The 19,903-nt window shown below is 38.9% G+C and overlaps 1 protein-coding gene, 1 long non-coding RNA gene and 1 pseudogene across 2 annotated transcripts; 1 reads left to right on the forward strand and 2 right to left on the reverse strand.

Moving 5' to 3' along the window:
* The first annotated feature begins 12,044 nt into the window (after positions 1-12,044).
* On the forward strand, positions 12,045-12,911 carry LOC9299855. Its single transcript, XR_002330112.1, has 2 exons — positions 12,045-12,310; positions 12,568-12,911. It is a non-coding gene; the product is annotated as an uncharacterized LOC9299855 (long non-coding RNA).
* Positions 12,912-13,008: 97 nt separating this feature from the next.
* On the reverse strand, positions 13,009-14,636 carry LOC9299856 (pentatricopeptide repeat-containing protein At5g42450, mitochondrial; the record flags this gene model as incomplete). The annotated part of the gene is made up of 1 exon (XM_021032868.1): positions 13,009-14,636. A coding segment is annotated over one exon (1,548 nt), but the record flags the coding sequence as incomplete, so codon positions are not given.
* A 485-nt stretch (positions 14,637-15,121) lies between these two features.
* LOC9301592 lies at positions 15,122-17,026 on the reverse strand (annotated as a pseudogene).
* Positions 17,027-19,903: the final 2,877 nt, after the last annotated feature.

Here is a 19,903-nt window from a genome sequence, read left to right on the forward strand (position 1 = left end):
TTCCGGAGTTTTTCACTATTTTCGAGTTTTTTTCTCACAAAGGGTCAGGTTTCTTAGAGAGTTAGGCTGCCTAGTCTATTTGCTCGAGGTAAAGAGAGTCTAGGGCTGCACGGTTTGATCCCAAAAGATTAAGTCTGCGATACTTGGTATTAGAGCTAGGTTCGATAAAAGGCAAGCAAGATACTGAAAGATGGTGGGTCGTAACGAGGAAGATGTTACCGGATGTTTCAACGGCATCAACATTGATAAGCAGGAGGCTTTCGTTGCAAACGTGCCGAAGAGGAAGCGCGACACGAGTAAATTTCAAGATGAGCTTGGATCCTTGGGTGCTGCGGTGAGCGAGAGACTCGAGCGTGTTGAGCACTCTACCACCGAACTCGAGAATAAGGTGTTCACCGAGATCGGTGGAGTTAAGGAGAACTTGGACAGATTTGAGGAGCCGTTCGTCAAACTAAAAGGAAAAGTGATGGGGGCACTCAAAGAATTGCAAGTGAGCATCGAGGCGATGCAAGAAGATCTTACATTTCTAGAGACGCCTAGAAAGTTGAGAATTTTCTATGACAAATGGAGCAATACTTTGATAATCTCGGGCTTGGAGACGAGATTGCAAAGATCAAGGTGTTCACATCCTACTTGACAGACACGGCCATGCTATGGTGGTAGAGGCGTCATGCAGACATTGAACAGGACACTTGTCTGGTGGACACTTAGGAGGAGTTCAAGAACGAACTCAAGCGCCAATTCTACCCCAAGAATGTTGTCTATGAAGCACGGAAGAAGCTGAAGGAACTCCGGCAAAAGGGTACGATGCGAGAGTATGTGAAGGATTTCACTACCCTTATGTTGCAGATTCCAAACCTGTCCGATCAAGATTTGGTATTCCATTTTATCGATGGACTCCAAGGATAGGCAAGGGAAGAGTTGCAGCGGTGCGGTGTGAAGTCAGTGGATGAGGCGATTGCTGCGGCAGAATCTCTTTCCGATTTTGTCATTCAAAATCAATCTGAAGTCTACAAGAAGAATGAGAGGGTGGTGCCTAGGAGTAATCGAGAGAGGAGGGACCAGCCAACATTGACTTACCCTCAGAGTCAAGAGAAGACTTTGGGCGGAAGAGTATGAGGTGAAGAAACGCTCTTTTGTCCTGTGAAGTGGGTGTTATGTGTGCAAAGGATCCCACACTGCGAGGGATTTTCTAAAACTTGGGTCGTTATACGCTTTCCTTGAGAAAGCAGAGGTGGATGTCCAAGAAGAGACGGGCATGATCGGATTCTTGCAGTTACTCAATGATCTTAAGACTACCACAACAACGTCTAAGGCAAAGAGCAAGGGTTTGATGTACGTTGATATCTATTTCAATGGACGGGCAACTCAAGCGATGGTGGACACGGGTGCTACTCATAACTTTGTGTCCGAGGGAGAAGCTAGGAGGCTCGGTCTAACATGGACGAAGGGTGATGGTTGATTGAAATCGGTGAATGCTAAAGCTCAACCACTCCATGGTGTTGGAAAAGGCATGGAGCATAGTATTGGGGCTTGGAAGGGGATGATGAACTTCTCAGTAGTGTCTATGGATGACTTCAAGGTGGTACTTGGGCTGGAATTTCAAAGACAAGTGTCGGCAATACCTATGCATGCAGTTAGTACGGTGTGCATCTTTGAAAAAGGTTCACTGTGGAAGCTAAGAGTAAGGAGGATCGTGAAGTTCGGTAACTCTCGGTAATGCAGCTCTCAAGAGGCATGAAGAAGGGTGACCCAACTTACCTAGTGTTTTTGAAGTTGGATGACGGATTTGGAGAAGTATCATCCCACTTTTGATTGAGAAAGTCCTTGAGAAAAATAAGGATGTAATGTCGCGTAAGTTGCCAGAGAAACTACCACCTAGGAGAAAGGTGGACCATCAGATCAAGTTGGAAGTGGGAGCCAAACCACATGTGATGGCCCCATACCTCATGGCTCCTTCCGAACTCACAGAGCTTCGGAACAACTTGATGAGCTACTTTCTACCGGAATGTTGAGACCATCGATGGCTCCTTACGGCGCACTGGTGTTGTTCCAAAAGAAACATGATAGATCTTTACGGATGTGTGTGGACAATGGAGCACTTAACAAGGTAACTATCAAAAATTATTACCTGATTCCTTTAATCGCCTACTTGTTCGATAGACTTGGAGGTGCTAAGGTCTACACCAAGATGGATCTACAAAAGAGTTATTATCAGGTTCGGATAGCATAAGGAAATGAGCCGAAGACAGCGTGTGTTACTCGGTATGGTTCGTTTGAGTGGCTAGGAATGCCTTTTGGCCTTACCAACACACCAGCCACATTCTGCACGCTCACGAACCAGATTTTTCAGCGCTACTTAGATCGGTTTGTAGTGGCATATCTCGATGATATCGTCATTTATTCTAACTCCATGGAGAAGCATGTCGAACACTTGAAGAAGGTGTTTTAGGTTCTACGCGAGAACTAGTTGTACGTGAAGCAGGAGAAATGTACGTTTGCCACAAAGGAAGTACATTTCTTGGGGCATGTCATTGGGCGTTGGAAGCTCAAAATAGACGATGCTAAGGTGACCGCAATCACGGACTGGGAGGCGCCAACCATGGTACCTGAGTTACGGTCTTTCCTTGGGCTCTTTAATTACTATTGGCGGTTCATCAAAGGATACTCAATAAAGGCATCATCATTGACATGAGAGTTGTCGGATCAGTGTAGAGAAGCTTTCGAAGGGCTTAAAATGGCAGTTAGCAGAAAACCCGTCCTTGCCTTTCCGGACTTCAGCCAACTATTTGAGGTACAAACTGATGCCTCCGATTATGCCATTGGTGGAGTTCTTATCTTGGGGGAACATCCAATAGCCTTTGAAAGCCGTAAGCTCAATGACACGGAGAGGCGTTACACAGTTCAAAAGAAAGAAATGACGGCTGTTATTCATTGCTTGCGTGTTTGGCAAAATTACCTCCTGGGGTCCCATTTCTCCATCAAGACGGATAATGTGGCAATGAGCTATTTCCAAACTCAAAGGAAATTGTCACCAAATCAAGCCTGTTGGCAAGATTTCTTGGTTGAGTTTGACTGTAGTTTGGAGTATAAGCCAGGAAAAGCAAACGTTGTGGCGGATGCACTAAGTCGAAAGGCCGAGCTCGCGGCCGTTAGTCAAGTCGAGTGACAATCCTAAGTTATGTCCAGGAGGGGATTGATCACAACACTATTGCCAAGGAATTGATGAAGTTGGCGAAAGAGGGGAAGGCTCTCTGTTTCTGGATAGAAGATGGCCTACTTTACACCAATGGTAGGCGCTTATATGTTCTAGGATAGGGGAGCCTACAAAGAGATATCATCCGTGAATGTCACGATACGCAATGGGCAGGACACCCGGGGTAAAAGCGAACGATGGCATTGGTGGAAGCGGTGTACTAGTGGCCACGAATGTGCGATACCGTGGAGCTTTAAGTAAAGACTTGTTTGGTGTACCAACAAGATAAGATGGAGAACCAACAACCAGCGGGATTATTGGAACCATTACCCATACCGGAGACACCATGGGAATCCGTCTCCTTGGATTTCATAAGCGCATTGCCAGATTCTGAGAAGTTTGGGTCAATCATGGTGTTGATCGACCCATTTTTTAAGTATGAAACGTTTATCGCTTGTCCTAGAGACTGCACCGTGGCGGAGGCCGCTCGAACATTCTTTAAAAATATTGTGAAGCTATGGGGCCTACCGAAGAACATCGTTAGTGATCATGATCCACGATTTACCAGAAAGCTTTGGATGGAGTTGTTCAAAACCCTCAGGACGAGATTAAGTTTCTCGACAAGTTTTCATCCACAAAAGGATGGTCAGACGGAATGGGCGAATTCTTTGCCTTGGAATGTTACCTTCTCCACTTCGTGAGTGCAACCCAAGAAGATTGGGCTAAGTTGCTAGACATTGCCCAATTCTCTTACAACTTGCAGCGGAGCGAGGCAACCGGTAAAAGTCCCTTCGATTTTACCACCGGTCAACAACCGACGACTCTACACTCCATGGTCATACCTAGAAATGAGACACAAAGTCCGAAAGCTCAGAAAATGGCCAAAATGTGGGAGGATCATGCGGATTTTGCCTGGGCTTGCTTGGAAAAATCTCGCAAGCGCATGAAGAAGTGGGCGGATGAGAAGAGACATCCATTAGAATTCAAAGTAGGTGATCGGGTTTTGGTGACTTTCCCAACAATTCAAAGTCTTCTAGAGTATGCACAAGGGACTTCTACGGAGATACGAGGGTCTGTTCGAAGTCATCGCCAGAGTAGGCAAGGTGTCATACAAACTTGACCTACCTGACAGTTTGAAGATTCATCCGGTCTTTCATGTTAGCATGTTGAAGACATACCATGAAGACATAGGAGACCAAAATCGAGGAGAGTCAAACCAGACACCACCAATCATGACCAAGTCTTACGATAAGGAGATCAAAGAAGTGTTGTCATCAAAGGTGTTTCGGATACGTGGTGTTCCTCGGCGGACACACTACCTCATCAAGTGGAAGGGTCTACCTGAATCATAAGCCTCATGGGAGCCAGAAGATGAGTTATGGTCATTCCAAGAGCAACATAAGGCATTCACGGCGAAGAGGGCATCGCCGAATTAGGTGGGGGAGGATGTCATTGCCCATTCTTTTAAACATACCTCCGGGCCGGCCTACTAGGATACACTACATCTTTTATGGGTTTTTTCTTCATTTTATGGGCTAGATCCTCTCTAGAATCTTCTATAACGTTTTGGGAAATATATGGAAAGACTTGGAGGATATTTCTCAAGACTTTATCTCCAAGAAATATCCCTATAAATCCGCCACATTTATTAGGATCTTGCTAATCAAGGCCATATCTTCAATATGGGCCGTCAGATCGCTTTAATCTCCACCGTCCATTAAAGAGGTCTTTTGTATAAATAGGAGTGAGATCCCTCATTTGTAATCATCCAACGTTTTTATCAATATTAGAGCAATTCAGTATTTTCTTGTCTTTTCCAGAGTTTTTCACTCTTTCCGAGTTCTTTTCTCACAAGGGGTCGGGTTTCTTAGGGAGGTAGGCTGCCTAGTCTATTTGCTCGATGTAAAAAGAGTCTAGGACCGCACGGTTTGATCCCAAAAAATCAAGTCCGTGACAATGTGCTCCCTTCTTCGAGCCTTTTTGGATGGAATCGTCGAAGAAGTGTCGACCCCGGTTGTTGGAATAGCTCCTCAACCGTCATCGGTGGATGAGACATGGAATGCTGCGACTCGGGAACGGTCAATGGTGATGGTGTTGTTAACAAATCATACCAAAAACTAACGAAATCTAAAATACTAATTGAAATTAGTAGAGAAGGTTCACTTACATAGCTGTAGAGAGTTTGAGGGAGACGATGGAGAGATTGAAAGAGATTTCAAAGAGATTGAGGGAGAGTTGAGATTCGAGAGAAATTGTGGGAGTATTAAGAGAAATTTGAGGGAAATTGAGTGATTTAAGGGATCTTAGAGAGATCTGAGTGAGATTTGAGAGATCTGAGAGAGAATTTTGGGTTCTCGTTTTGGAGTGATGCATAAGCGTAAAAACAAAAGGGAAATAGAAAACATTTAAGATAACAAATAAAATATTACCGCTTAGCTTTTTGTTTTCGCGGGTAAATTATAGTTTCCGACGGATTTTCGACGGTAAAAAAAAAACCTCGGAAATCCGTCGGAAACATAAAAGATTATTTTGCATGCGATTTACTAACCCAAATCTTCTAAAACAATGTCAAAAATTCGTTGGAACTTTCCGATGGATTTCTGACCAGTTAGAGGTTTGAAACTTGATTTTGAAGTACATTGATTCATTGCACATATACAAGCTTAACCATTCAATTAGATGTAGTTTAGTACATAGTTTAATATTTCAAATGTTAAAATATATTTAACACAACACTAATATACTAGTGGACCAATAGAATACACTATACTTGACACTTGAAGTTTTAAAAGACTTATGTGTTTCTTTTGCAAAGATAAAAATTGATGAAAAATCAAAGCTTTCTTGGATTTATTAGTTTCTCATTCAACAAACATGAAGTTTGTTACTAATTTTGCCACAAATTTGCAATGAAATTGAACATTTTTACTACCCTAAACCTTGACTGGTCGGAAAATCGTCAGAAATTTCCAACCAATTTTTGACGGTAACAATTAATCCGACGAAAATGATACGAAATTAGTAACTAATTAATATGCCACGTTGCTATATTTCGTCGGAAATATCTGACGGATTTCCGACGGATATGCAATTTCCAGAATGGTTTTTTTTAGTATGCCAAAACTATATTTAGTTGTTTATTAGTAACTATTATAAATAAACTGCCCTTTATAAAAAGATAAAATAATTAAAACTGTTTCTTATAAAATTCAAATTAAATGAAAATGAAAATATTTATTAATTAATTAAATCTAGTGAAAAGAAAATTAAATTTTACAAAAAAGCAAATATATAACATCTACTCTGAATCTGAATCTAAAGAATAATCCGAAAGAATTGAATATGAGTCGTCAAATTCCCTAACCTCATCTTCAGAATTCTCATGCACCTCATCATCTCTGTCACTGTCGAAATCAACTACAAGATTGACTTCAAGTGAATGTTCAACCGGATCAAAGGATCGTGATAAGAAACCCCATCTACCCTTCTTCTCGGATGTATCGCCGTCACTGTGATCTAAGGATCCTCCTTGTTCTTAACTCGAGGGTAGCGAATGTAGCAAACTTGATCTGCTTGTGAAGCAAGTATGAATGGATCGTACTTCGGAAGTCTTCGTATCGAATGCATTGATGTTACACCAAATTCGTCTTGTCGTACGCCTCGAGTTGGATCATACCAACCGCATTAAAATACAACGAACCTCAAGTCAATCATTCCCGGATAATGGACTTCCAATATTTTGTGCAAGACACCATAATACACAAGATCACCAAAGTGGGACGATATACCATAATTCGAAGTTGTCCTACTACTTCTTTCTCGATAAACCTAAAAGGTATATCCCCGAGTGCAATACATTGGATATGCTTTGTAATGTAAACTGGCCCGTTCACCAAATCTTCTAACCAAACTGGAAATGATTGACCTCTAGAAGATCCAGTCATTACTTGAAAAAAGAATGGTCATCAAAACTAAATATTAATATAAAATTCAATAATCAATTAATATCATGATAAAACTTACATAAAACTTCAACTAACGTGGAAACTCGCTTTCTTTAAGGGTTTCAACTACATCTTCCGTGAAAAGTAGATACTCACACCGTACTTGAGCCTTATAAATCGTATAAATTAAATAAATAATAATTAATAAAATTATTGGACTATTAAGTAAGATATATATATATATATTAATTTATAAAACTTATTGGATTGTTAAGTAATATATATTATATACCTCTCGAATTCAAGAACTTTCTCTCTCATCGTAAGCACATACATATGCAAGTGATCATACTCCTCTTTTGTTAGTCGACGCTTCTTGAATTTTCCACTAAGTCGCCCAATTGGTAGAAATATATTTGGGACGTCGACTGGATAATATGGTTTCTCACCACCATCGTCGTGTCGTGCAGGTCGGCGACACTTGGTTTGGACATGTGAAGGAAAGTAATATTCTGAAAAGTTTGAGGTTTCTTCGTTGATGCACTGGGCAACAATAGAACCCTCTACTCGTGACAAATTTTTCACATTTTTCTTCAAATAGAATATATAACGCTCGAATGGGTACATCCATCAGTATTGAACAGAGCCACCAAGTGCTGCTTCCCGAGGGAGATAAATTGGTAAATGTTCCATGACATCAACGAAAGACGGTGGAAATATCTTCTCCAAGTTGTAGAGGAGAATCGGTATCTTTTCCTCCAAATTTTGGATAGCATCAACTGTGAGTGATCGCGCACATAAGTCCCTGAAGAAAATGCCTATACCTGCATATTAGTTCATAAAAAAAATTTATTATTATTTAACAAATTATATAATATTAAAATTATAAATACAAATTATATAATAATTAAAATATTAATTATTTAACAGATTATATAATAATTATAATTATAGAAATATAAATAATTCAATGTAAATGTACCTGCAATTGCACCATGAACATTTGGTGGAAGAAGCTCGGCAAAAGCAAATTGAAGAAGGCGCTGCATAACAACATGACATTCATGACTCTTCATCCCTCAAAACTTCTCTTCTCCGTGATCAACATAATTACGAAGATTTGATGCATATCCGTCTGGAAATTTAATAGTAGGCATTATCCAATCGAAGAATTCTTCCTTTAAGACGCATCTAATCGGAACGCATGAATTGGTCGTTTTCCATTCTGCATAATATGAAGCTTCTTCCTAGAACAAATGTATGGTAAGTCTAATCTAGACTTCAAATTATCTTTCCTCTTACCGTGCACATTTAAGACAGTATTCATCAAGTTGTCATGCACTCCATAATCGTCAAAAAGATCATGCCCATTACCACCAACCTCAACTGACGTAGCCGCACCAAAATCTCGTAATTGAGTTAGCAATAAGTGTCATCTAACTTAGGAGGTGGCCCATCAATAACTTTTTTTTCTTCGTAAACAAAGTGGAGCTTTGACGATACAGATGGTTACTATGGTAAAAATCTCCTATGACAATCAAACCAACACGTTCTCCGTTCGTGCTTCAATTGGAACGCATTAGTTTTATCTTGATAATACGGACAAGATAATTTTTTATGCGTTGTCCATCCAGATATCATACCATATGCAGGAAAATCGCTTATGGTCCACATAAGTGCCGCACGCATGACAAAATTTTGTTGGCATGAAACATCAAATGCTTCAACACAATGTTCACATAACATTTGTAACTCGTATATAAGTAGTTGTAGGAACACATCAACTGATTTTCTAGGATGATCAGGGCCATGAACGAGGATAGGCAAAAACAGAAACTCTCATTTCATACATAATGATGGCGGCAAGTTGTAAGGTGTCATGATAACATGCCACAATGAGTATTGCCTCCCATGCTTCCAAAATGGATTGAATCAATCTGTACATAATCCAAGTTATACATTCCTTCGCTCATTAGCAAAACTAGGATGCATTGTTTGAAAATGTTTTCATGCTTCTACATTTGAGAGATGCGTAATTTTTCCATCTGTTGTGTGCTCTGCATGCCATCTCATTGGTCATGCTTTGCACTTAGATTGATACAACCTCTTCAACGTCTTTGATAATGGTAAATACCACATCCGTTTATATGGAATTGAGACTCTTCCACTTGTTTCCCAATACCGAGGTTTGCGACAAAACTTACATGTCAAGCGATCTGAATCTCCTACCTAGAACAGCATACAATTGTCAATGCACACATCTATCACCTGATATGGTAAATCAAGACCAGCTACTAATTTTTGTACCTCGTAGTGCGTACTCGGTGCAAGATTATCTTCCGGTAGTAAATCTTTCACAAAATCAGTAATCCCATCCACACAATCCTCGGACAAATTGTAATCCGTCTTGATACCGATCAACTTGGTTGCAGCAGATAAAGGTACATGACCTTTTTTACATCTTCTATATAACATATTCTTAGCTGAATCTAACATATCAAAAAACTTTCATGCTTCTAAATTAGGTTCATGTACTCTATCACTATCCCCATCAAACGAATGTACATTTTCACGAAAATCATCATCCACCATCTGAACAATACCAACATTTGCATCTACTTCCACAGTTGGTTCTTCTAACCTATCAGCAGGATAATGTTCGCTACAACTACCATAATTCACCATTGACTCATTCTAACCATGCATAAACCAAACTTTGTACCCCGGCATAAACCCTTCCCCATATAAGTGCATCCAAACTTGAGATACATGAATAACTCTGAAATCCCGACATGTACAACATGGACAATACATATGTTTTTATTACTATTTTTTTTAGTTATTTTAAGGCTAGATGACTATGGAAGCAAGATCTCTAAGAGGAACGTATGTATGAGGTGATGTCATTGAGAGTCCAAGCGCCTCCATGCAAGAGGTATGTATCTTTAGGGATAAGAGTATCCCTAATATGTTTGTAGAGTTTTTTGGATCAAGTAAAGAACTATGGTAAAAACGTGATGGTCAATGAGAATGTCCACCAAGAGAATTTGTAGAAGGAAGGAGTCCGTAATAACAGAAAACTTTGACACAAAATGCAAATATATGAAGGAATTTGAGTAGTTGTCGTAGAAGCAACTCAAGTAAAACTCAGGAACTTAGCCACGGAGTGTCAAGTTCGAGAAAAATTTAGATAATATTGAAACTTACAATAGAGCATAGAGTAATGAAGAAGAGACGAAAACTTTTTTTTTTAGCAGCGACGGGAATTTATCTTGAGAATTGAAGCAAAAAAAAAAAAAAAAAAAAAAAAAAAAAAAACAAGAGTTGGGCTTGAATAAATATCTTTCAAAGACAGTCCATTCAAGCCCAATAAAGATTCAAACTAGGAATTATGAGTATTAAGACCAAAATCAAAAACGGCGAATGAATGGGAAATCAAAATAATTAACCATTATTGTCGCGATTTCGACAAAGTCTAGCTATAAATAGGAGAAGAAGAAAATTGTAGGGGGATCGAAAAACTTTAGTCTAAATATTGTTGTCTTATTGTTAATTCTTATTCTCCAAAGGAATAAAGCAAATTTCATACTATCTCATTAATTTCGTTTATTTTGTCTTTGAGAGGTTAAAACTCATATTTTATTATAAATTCTAAATTGTCCGGATCCGACATCCACATATACCCAATAATAGTGTTGTTAGATTTCCATCACTAGTATTTAACGAGATACGCATCTTAACATGCAGAAGTTGAGTTTAGGAGTTTAGTGGACTTCATCACAACCTGAACAGGTTATCGCATGTTTTCACTTTATAATAATAACCTATGACAGTTGAGCCTATTAAGATGTTGAAACATAGTGGTTGGAACCTCATAAGTGGAAAGACTATACAATCGTCTCTTGAGTTTAGGATCATTTGTAATTAAATTTTATTCAATTCATATATAGTATTGTTGCATATTATATTCTTTGCGATTACCCTGAATGCTTAACATCAGTTTTTATTAGTTACATCTTTATTTCTCGCAATCACCAACAAAGCCTGCAGTTTGTTCTAGCTTAATTCGTTTTCTTTAAATTCGTAGTGCAATTGTCAAATCTATATGGAGTCGATACCTCAAACACTACCTCAAAGCATTTGCAACATGTTTGTGTGATTACTAAAGAATTTTAAAACCTTATGTTATAAATCACACAACATCATTAGCTATCTTGACTTGGCCATTTATTTGGGGACTATAAGGTGTTACTACTTTAATATAATTTATGCTTAATTCCATCTTGTTTTAGCAAGTTCTCAACAACCTTACTGATGAAGTGGCTTCCATCATCAGTTATCATCGCTCTTGGAATCCCAAACTTCGGAAATAGTATGTTTTCGAAAATTTTCAAAACTATCTTAGCATCATTGGCTGAGATAGGTATAGCTTCTATATATATATGGAGACATAATCCACAACTACAAGAATCTAATAATTGAAAACAAGGATCCATTTGGTCAAAAAAAAAAAAACAAGGGTCGCATGACATCAATTCCACACACATCATGCATTCATATGGTATGAAAAATCACCTTCTAAATGAAGTAATCATCTTAAGATTCCTGACCAAATTACTCTTATTGTAGAAAATTTGGTTTAGTAAAACACTATCGAAATATTGAAAATTTAGATAACTAAAGTGAGGTCATATCTAAATGCATGTTTAATGGTTAAAAAATTCAAAAAAAAACTTGACTTCATATAACTTTTGTTAGAAGAGTTTAAGACAATAGAGGCTAGCGATAAATATGACAAAATCAAAGTAGATGTAAAGTTGGAGAGCATTCTTCATGATAACTGCAACGTTATTGGTTGGAGATGATTAAGTGTCGTAGGGACAAAAAAAAAATGTGTGGTAGGGACTTTGGTTTTCGTTGACTAAATTAATGAGTCTTCAAAAAATTCATATTTTGCTACGCGGTTTTCTTTCGTTAGCAAAGAGGTAGAGAGTTTGCCCAAAAAAAAAAAAAAAAAGAGAGAGGAGAAGAGGGAGAGGGAAATAGAGAGAGATGAAAAAGAAGAATCAGCCAAATTTGAGACTTGTGTTCTTGCTACTAGTGGTTATCTTGGTCTCCTGCTCTATCGACCGTGCTCTTGCTTCTCCACAAGAGTTATTGCCATTAACCGGTTAGTGCTTGAAAAATATATCACATTGATTAGTTATCCCAAAAAATATATCATAATGCAAAATTAATTAAAATATATGTACACATTTGTTCCTTAGAAAATCCCAACAAATTTCGTAAGTATATTATGATAATAGTTTTAAGATATTTTGTTTTCATAAGTTTTAAATTCTTGATTCTAGCTAGTTTGTTTTCTCAAATAATTTTTTTAAATGAGTGGTTTGGTATTTTTTGTTTTAAACATTATTAATTAAATAGGATATCGATGGAGAGTAAAGATGATACAATCACAACCATCAAGAAGTAATCCAAGTAGAGGTCGAAGTATCAGAGATGGTCCCGGTCATGGCTATTATATTCCAAAGCCGCCACCACCACCATTATTGTCACCATTGTCATCACCATTACAATCATCATCGTCATCACTAGCCCCATCCTCAATGCCATTCTCATCGCCGTGATACCAAGAAACTCGGTAAATTACTTTTAATTTCACAACATATAAAATGGTGTTAATTATGTTATGTACTAATACTATCATAGCTACGTGTTCTGTTACTAAAATATTTGTTTAGTTGGTGTGTAAAAGATATAATTTTCAAGTCGGTGTAGACATAAGTTCGATATATAGCTATAATTTCGGGCAAAAATGGAGATCCAACCCAAACTAAGTGATGGTGTCGTTTTGATACTGATTGATTGCTGCAATGGTAAAATATTTTTGCGAGATCTGCATAGAAGCGCTCGAGGAAGATTGTTATACATGTTAAGAGTTGCATTCATAAGTCTTCCCAACATTCATCTTCATCAAGCTGTTGTGTAATACATGCCAACATCCTATAGACTTCATCCTTAAGTTCGTTGTTCTTGTCAGCATTCACAAAGACACGAACTTGGCCTTTAATTTCAATCCAACTACATCCCGTAAAACGCTTTAAACCCGTCTCCTTCATTTTCCTCCGTATTAGTGACACATCCTGCCAGTTTTCCAAAGCAGAGTAAGCATTTGAAAGCATAACGTATGATGAAACATCTCTGGGATCCATCTCCAAGATCTTAGACGCCGCTAATTTAGCCAGACGCTTGTTTGAGTGAATCTGGCATCCCCCAAGCAATGCCTTCCAAAACCCGATTCCCGGGTCAAGAGGCATACTTTTAATAAGCTCCTCAGCTTCTTTGAAACGGCCTGACCGAGAGAGCATATCCACCATACAAGCATAGTGCTCTGGTTGTATCAGGTTTGGATCATCATAATCATTCACCGCTTTGTTAAAATACGTGTATCCTTCTTGTATCAGGCCTGCATGGTTACACGCAAATAATAGTCCAAGAAGTGTCACATTGTTTGGTTTCAGGTTTGTGTCTTTGATCATTTTCTCAAACATAGCTACAGCTTCTTCTCCTCTTCCGTTGTGCGCATAACCCCATATCATAGAGTTCCAAGATACAATGTTCCGTTGTTCTTCTTGGAGCTTGTTAAAAGCCAGAAGACTATCTTCCATGTTACCACATTTTGAGTAAAAGCTAATCAGAGAATTCCCAACAAAAACATTGAATCGCTTCCCCAAGAACTTTATTGCGCAAGCGTGAATACTTTTACCAGCACCATGAGACGCTATATTAGATATGGCTGTTATAGTAGAAGGGAAGGTTGACTCGTTAGGCAGCACCAAACCTTCCCTTAACATATCCACAAACGTATTCACAGCTTCTTCGTTCTGCCCCGTTTGGCTAAACCCTCCAATCACTGCATTCCAAGTAACAACACTTCGCTCCGGCATTGTTCTAAACAACGAAAGGGCTTCCTCAAATTCATGTTTCTTAAGGTACCCACTAATCAAATTGGTAATAGAAACTATGTTTGGGTCTCTAGTGTCATCGAAACTTCTACGAGCATCTGTTAACGCACTCAGCTTCACATAACAGTTCAAAACCGCACTACCCACAAACACATTCGACGCAAGTCCAATCTTTAACGCATAGCAATGTAGCTGCTTACCCAATTTGACATCTCTCAACGATGTAGAAGACCCAATGACCGTGCCAAACGTGAACTCGTTTGGCCTTATGCCCAAACACAACAACCTTTTGAAGGCATGACTTGCTTCTACATGTCTGTTTTCCTTCACAAAACGACCAATCACCGCTGTAGCAGAAACAACATTTAAGTCCGGAATTTCGTCGAACACCTGATGTGCATTACGAATCAGATCCGAATCAAGATGTCTACCCGAATTGGGGATAGAATTTTGTGATTTGGTAACAAGGGCACTTGCCAAAGAGTGAGATTTTCTTAAAAGGATTTGTCTTTGAGATAAATTCATATGCAAATATCAACTCTCCTCGTCGTGAACCCAGGAACTGGGAGATAACAAAAACAAGCAAACGAAGATGAAGCAATATCCACTCAACAGTCAACACTTTGATTCGGTTAATTTAGTTTCGGTTAACGGGATTCGGTTCGGTTCGGTTAATGGGATTTAGCCTTTTTGATGGGATTCGGTTCGGTTAAGTTGTGTTTGGGTAGTGTTTGGTTTGGTTTGTGTTTTTTGTTCAGTATATTTTGGTTTAGTTTCAAATGAATTTCGTTTCAGTTCTATTCAGTTTTGTTTATTTTGGGTTGGATTTGGTTTTCTAAAAAAGTTCATGTGTTTTCCTCAAAACTATTTTTATTAACTTAAAACTAACCAGTGATGCTATATTGGTTTGGATGAACTCAGTAAAACTTGAGTCTTATAAAAAAACTTATCTAATCTGATTCTAAATAATTAAATTAGAAGAAATTTGGGAAAGAATAGTAAAAGAAGCAAAATGTTCAATCAAACTCATCAAATAACTAGAACACAAAATTGCAACAGATGGTTCAAAAAATAGTATCATCTTTCAAGACTTTCTAAAGAAGAGCTAATAAAACAAGAGAAAACTTGTTTTAAGCCTTTTTTGCAGTTGCACTACGACCAAGAAACTTGGCCTTTTCCTCGCTGGTCTGGAAGTGACCATGTCCTTGCTTGGAGGAGGTATCAACGAACTTGATATTAATCACCTCCATCGCAAGACGAGAAGTCTGCCTAAGCAGCGACTGGCGCAGAGTCACAACTCTCTTCTTTGGACCCATGCAACAACCCTTAATCATCAAGTAGTCATCCTTCACTATACCGTAATGTGCGAATCCTCCCATTGGAGTTATTTCCTTCTCAGTCCTATATCAAATCCACAACATCAAAATCAGTCGAGTGGCAATCACAGGCGAGAGAGGCAGATAAAAGTAAATGCTACTGACCTGTCGTATTCAGTCATGGCTGAATGAGTCTCGGTACCAACTTTGCCCAATCTGTAAATCTTCTTGTTTAGCTCAGTACGGTGATGGTAACCGTTCTGACCAGCCCTAGCTACAGTGTAGGACACTCTAGCTGGATGCCACGCACCGATACAAGCAACCTCGCGTAGACCCCTGTGAGTCTTACGGGGAAGCCTTGTCACACCCCAACGGGTAACAACTCCTTCGTAACCCTTACCCTTGGTCACACCAATCACATCAATCATTTCATCCTTCTGGAAAACAGCGTCAATCGGGATCTGCTTCTCAAAGAAACTGTAGGCAAAGTCGACTTTCTATGCAATGGTACCACCATTTATCTGGATCTCCATCATGTGAGCCTTCTTCTGCGTCAACCCCTTCATCTTCCTGATCTGAAAAGACAAAGGTAACAAAAGAATTGTCATCACGAACAAAATTCTAAAACATTCGCTAAGCTATATTACCTGAGTGTGAGCCAAAACACGGATAATAGTTCCGTATTTCTTCATCTTCTCAAGCTGAGCCTGGATACCCTTCCTGCCATCGTCACTCTCATACTGCTTGGCGTACCCGGTAAAAGCCTTCTTCTTAGACTTAGCCCAGTTCTTGTAGAACCTTCTCCTAACCTCCTCACTCAAATGCTGAGCCCAAACAGTGTTCAAAGACCTCAAACCTCTCAGAGTCTTCACATAAGCAACAACTCCAACAACAACCATAGCTGGTGTCTCAATGATAGTAACAGCCTCACATGTCTCCTTCTTGTGAAGCTCTACACAACAATAAAAACTTTGAAAACTCAAAAAATCACTAAAAACCAAATCAGATTAAACACAAATTCACTTACTGGATCCGGGTTTCTCAACATCTCTGACAATATGAGTCATACCAGCTTTGTAACCCATGAAAGCTGTGAACTTGCAAGGCTTAGTTTGATCATCCTTAGGAAAAGCCTTCACTGATAAACCAATAATAACATGTAAGCAAAAAAAAAAAAAAAAGTAACCTTTATCAAATTCAAAAAGATAGAAACTTTATAAAAACCCAAGTAAGCATTTCAATAACAATGAATCTAAACTTGAAGAAAAAAAGACTTACCCTTTCCTCTGTGACGATTAGCTCTCTTTCTTGGTAAGAAACCAAGAGAACCATGTCTTGGATGCTCAAACTTTCTGTGAGACATTCTTCTTCTCCTCCTAATTCGTTTCAATAAACAATCAATCAGAAATCAAAATAACTCTGATATCAATTCTTATGGATTTTGGTAACGATTTAGAGAGACGAATATAAAGATTCTAATCGAAGATTTTTGAAAATGGAGTGTAGGAAGAGAAGAAGAAGAACCTGAAACTCCGATGAGCAGTGTTTAAGAAAGCGGTAGAGGTTAAGCGGACGGTGATCCAGTGCCTAGCGCCTAGAACGTCTAATCGGGCCTAGGCGATTTTTAGGCGATTTAGACGTTTATAACATAAAACATTATAAATATGATAATATATATAAAAGTTATATAAAATATTTATATAAAACTAAAAATTATGAAATTATAAACAAAAACTAGATAAAACATTTATTTATATTTATATTAAACAATATATAAATATTTATAACTATATATATATAAATAAAATTCTAATTGAAATTGAAAAAATACATTAAACAAGATCTATGTAATTTTAGGCAGTCAAAGCGGTTATCTAGGCGTCGCATGAGAGCCTAGCGCCTAGTCGGGGCCTAAGCGACCGCCTAGACCGCTTTTAGAACATTGCCGATGAGTCCTGCGGCGTCAGACTGTTACGAGAAGTGACGTAAGACAAAAAAACCTAATTTCATCAGTTATATACATAAACATAACTTTGAACCTTTTGGGGAGACAACATCTGATTAAGCATTCGGTTTAGCTAACCCAAAACTTAGGCCCAGCTACGAGAAGTCATGGGCTTTCATTTTCTTCCTTTTGTGTAAAACAGATTTGCACGAGAATCCCTTGACTTCATTAATAACTCCAAGTGCCTTTTACAGTGGCTTACAAAGAAAGAACTGACTCAAACGAGAAAATAGGAAACAACTACAACCACTAACCCAACTTAAGCCACTTGACTCTAACTGAACATTGACTCCGTAAACAGCAAAACCAAAGTAAATGAAACGCAAAGCAGAACAAAAACAAAGAACTAAAGTTAGACTCCAACAAACCCTCCCTTGAACTTAAGTCTCTGAGAGATTCAGTTCACTCAATGTGATCATTCCAAATGCTGCTCTTGCCTTCTGAAATGAAACAAGCTTCAATGGTTTTGTCATCATGTCTGCAAGCTGCATCTCCGTGTTGCAGTAGGCGAGTGTGATGATTCCTTGCTTTGTCAAGTCTCTCAGAAAATGGTAACGTACCCGTATGTGCTTGGACCTTCCGTGCATGACAGCATTCTTAGATAACTTGATAGTTGAAGTGTTGTCGCAGAGCACCACCATTTCTTCAGCTTGTACATGACTGATCTCTTTTAGTATCCTTCTCATCCAAATAGCTTGACACGCACAAGCTACAGCTGCAACATATTCTGCCTCTGTGGTGGAAAGTGTCACAATTGGTTGTTTCCGTGAAGACCATGACACAGCTCCTCCACTCATCATAAACACATAACCCGATGTGCTCTTGCTATCATCTATATCACCTGCATAATCACTGTCTGTGTATGCCACCAAGTCACTCATTGCTCCACGCTTGTACCAAACGCCACAGTCCAACGTTCCCTTAAGATACCTCAGAACTCTCTTTGCTACAGCAAGATGTAATTGAGTAGGAGATGCCATAAAACGACTGATTAAACATACCACAAACATTAGATCAGGCCGTGTTGCAGTGAGATACATTAGGCTTCCCACCATTTGCTTGTACAGTGTTGCATCAATCTTCTCACCGGCTACGTCACGACCAATCTTTTGACCTGGAACAATTGGATTGCAGACAGGATTGTGATGTTGCATCCCAAACCTTTCAATCACCTCAGCAGCATATTTTCTTTGGCAAATGAAAATTCCTTCCTCTGGTTTTTGTATCACCTCTATGCCAAGAAAATACCTCATTTTCCCTAAATCCGTCATGTCAAACTCCCTTTTCATGGAACGCTTAAACTCCTCCAGCAACTCAGCACTATTCCCAGTGAATAGCAAATCATCAACATAAACACTTACAATCAGAATGTTACCTCCAATTCTCTTGATGAACAAAGTATGTTCATTGGGACTGCTTGTGAAACCTTCCTTGATGAAATAAGATTCGATGCGACTAAACCAAGCTCTTGGTGCTTGTTTTAGTCCATAGAGAGCTTTGTGCAACTTGTAGACCATTTCTTTCTTTTCTGAGACTTCATAGCCTTGGGGTTGTTCCATGTATACATCCTCTTCTAACTCTCCATGTAAGAATGCAGACTTGACGTCTAATTGATAAATTCCCCATCCTCTGTGTGCAGCTACAGCAAGGATCATTCTCACAGTATCCATTCGAGCTACAGGAGCAAAAACTTCTGTGTAATCCACTCCATATTCCTGGGCATATCCTTTCACAACTAACCTCGCTTTAAACTTATCCACTTCTCCCAGCTCATTGAATTTAGTCTTGTAAATCCACTTAACTCCAATTGCTTTAGCTCCATCCGGTAATGAGACGAGAGACCATGTCTGATTTTTCTCAATAGAATTCATTTCTGCATTCATCGCCTCTCTCCACTTTTGATCTTTGACCGCTTCTTCAAAAGTTGTGGGATCTGAAATTATCATGAAGGCAAGAAAATCAACATTTAAAACGTCAATCTTTGCCATATTGATTTCTTCCTCTGCATCTGATAGCTCCTCTCCTGAAGTATAATCGGCGGCCCATATCGGTGGTCTTCGAACTCTGGTTTCTCCAAATTGGGGCTGGGGCTGAGCGTCAACTTCAACATTTTCATCCTCTGCATCATTCTCTTCACCTTCTGCATCATTTTGTCACCTTCTTCATTAATCTCCTCATTTTGTTTATTTTCCCACTCAAGCTCCATATTTTGTTCAGCCGAATGATTTTTCTTCCAAGCCCACTTCTTCTCTTCTTCAAATATCACATCTCGGCTGATGTGAATTCTCTTTTCCATTGGATCATACATCTTAAAAGCTTTGGATTCACTGCTGTAGCCTAGTAAGACGCATTTCACACTTTTATCATCCAGTTTGGTTCGCTTGACATCGGAAACGTGAACGTGTCCCACACATCCAAACATTTTGAAATGCTCTACTGATGGCTTCTTGTCACTCCATGCTTCCTCCGGAGTT

Source organism: Arabidopsis lyrata, assembly GCF_000004255.2.
Source record: "Arabidopsis lyrata subsp. lyrata unplaced genomic scaffold ARALYscaffold_8, whole genome shotgun sequence".
In the NCBI taxonomy this organism is placed as follows: Eukaryota; Viridiplantae; Streptophyta; class Magnoliopsida; order Brassicales; family Brassicaceae; genus Arabidopsis; species Arabidopsis lyrata.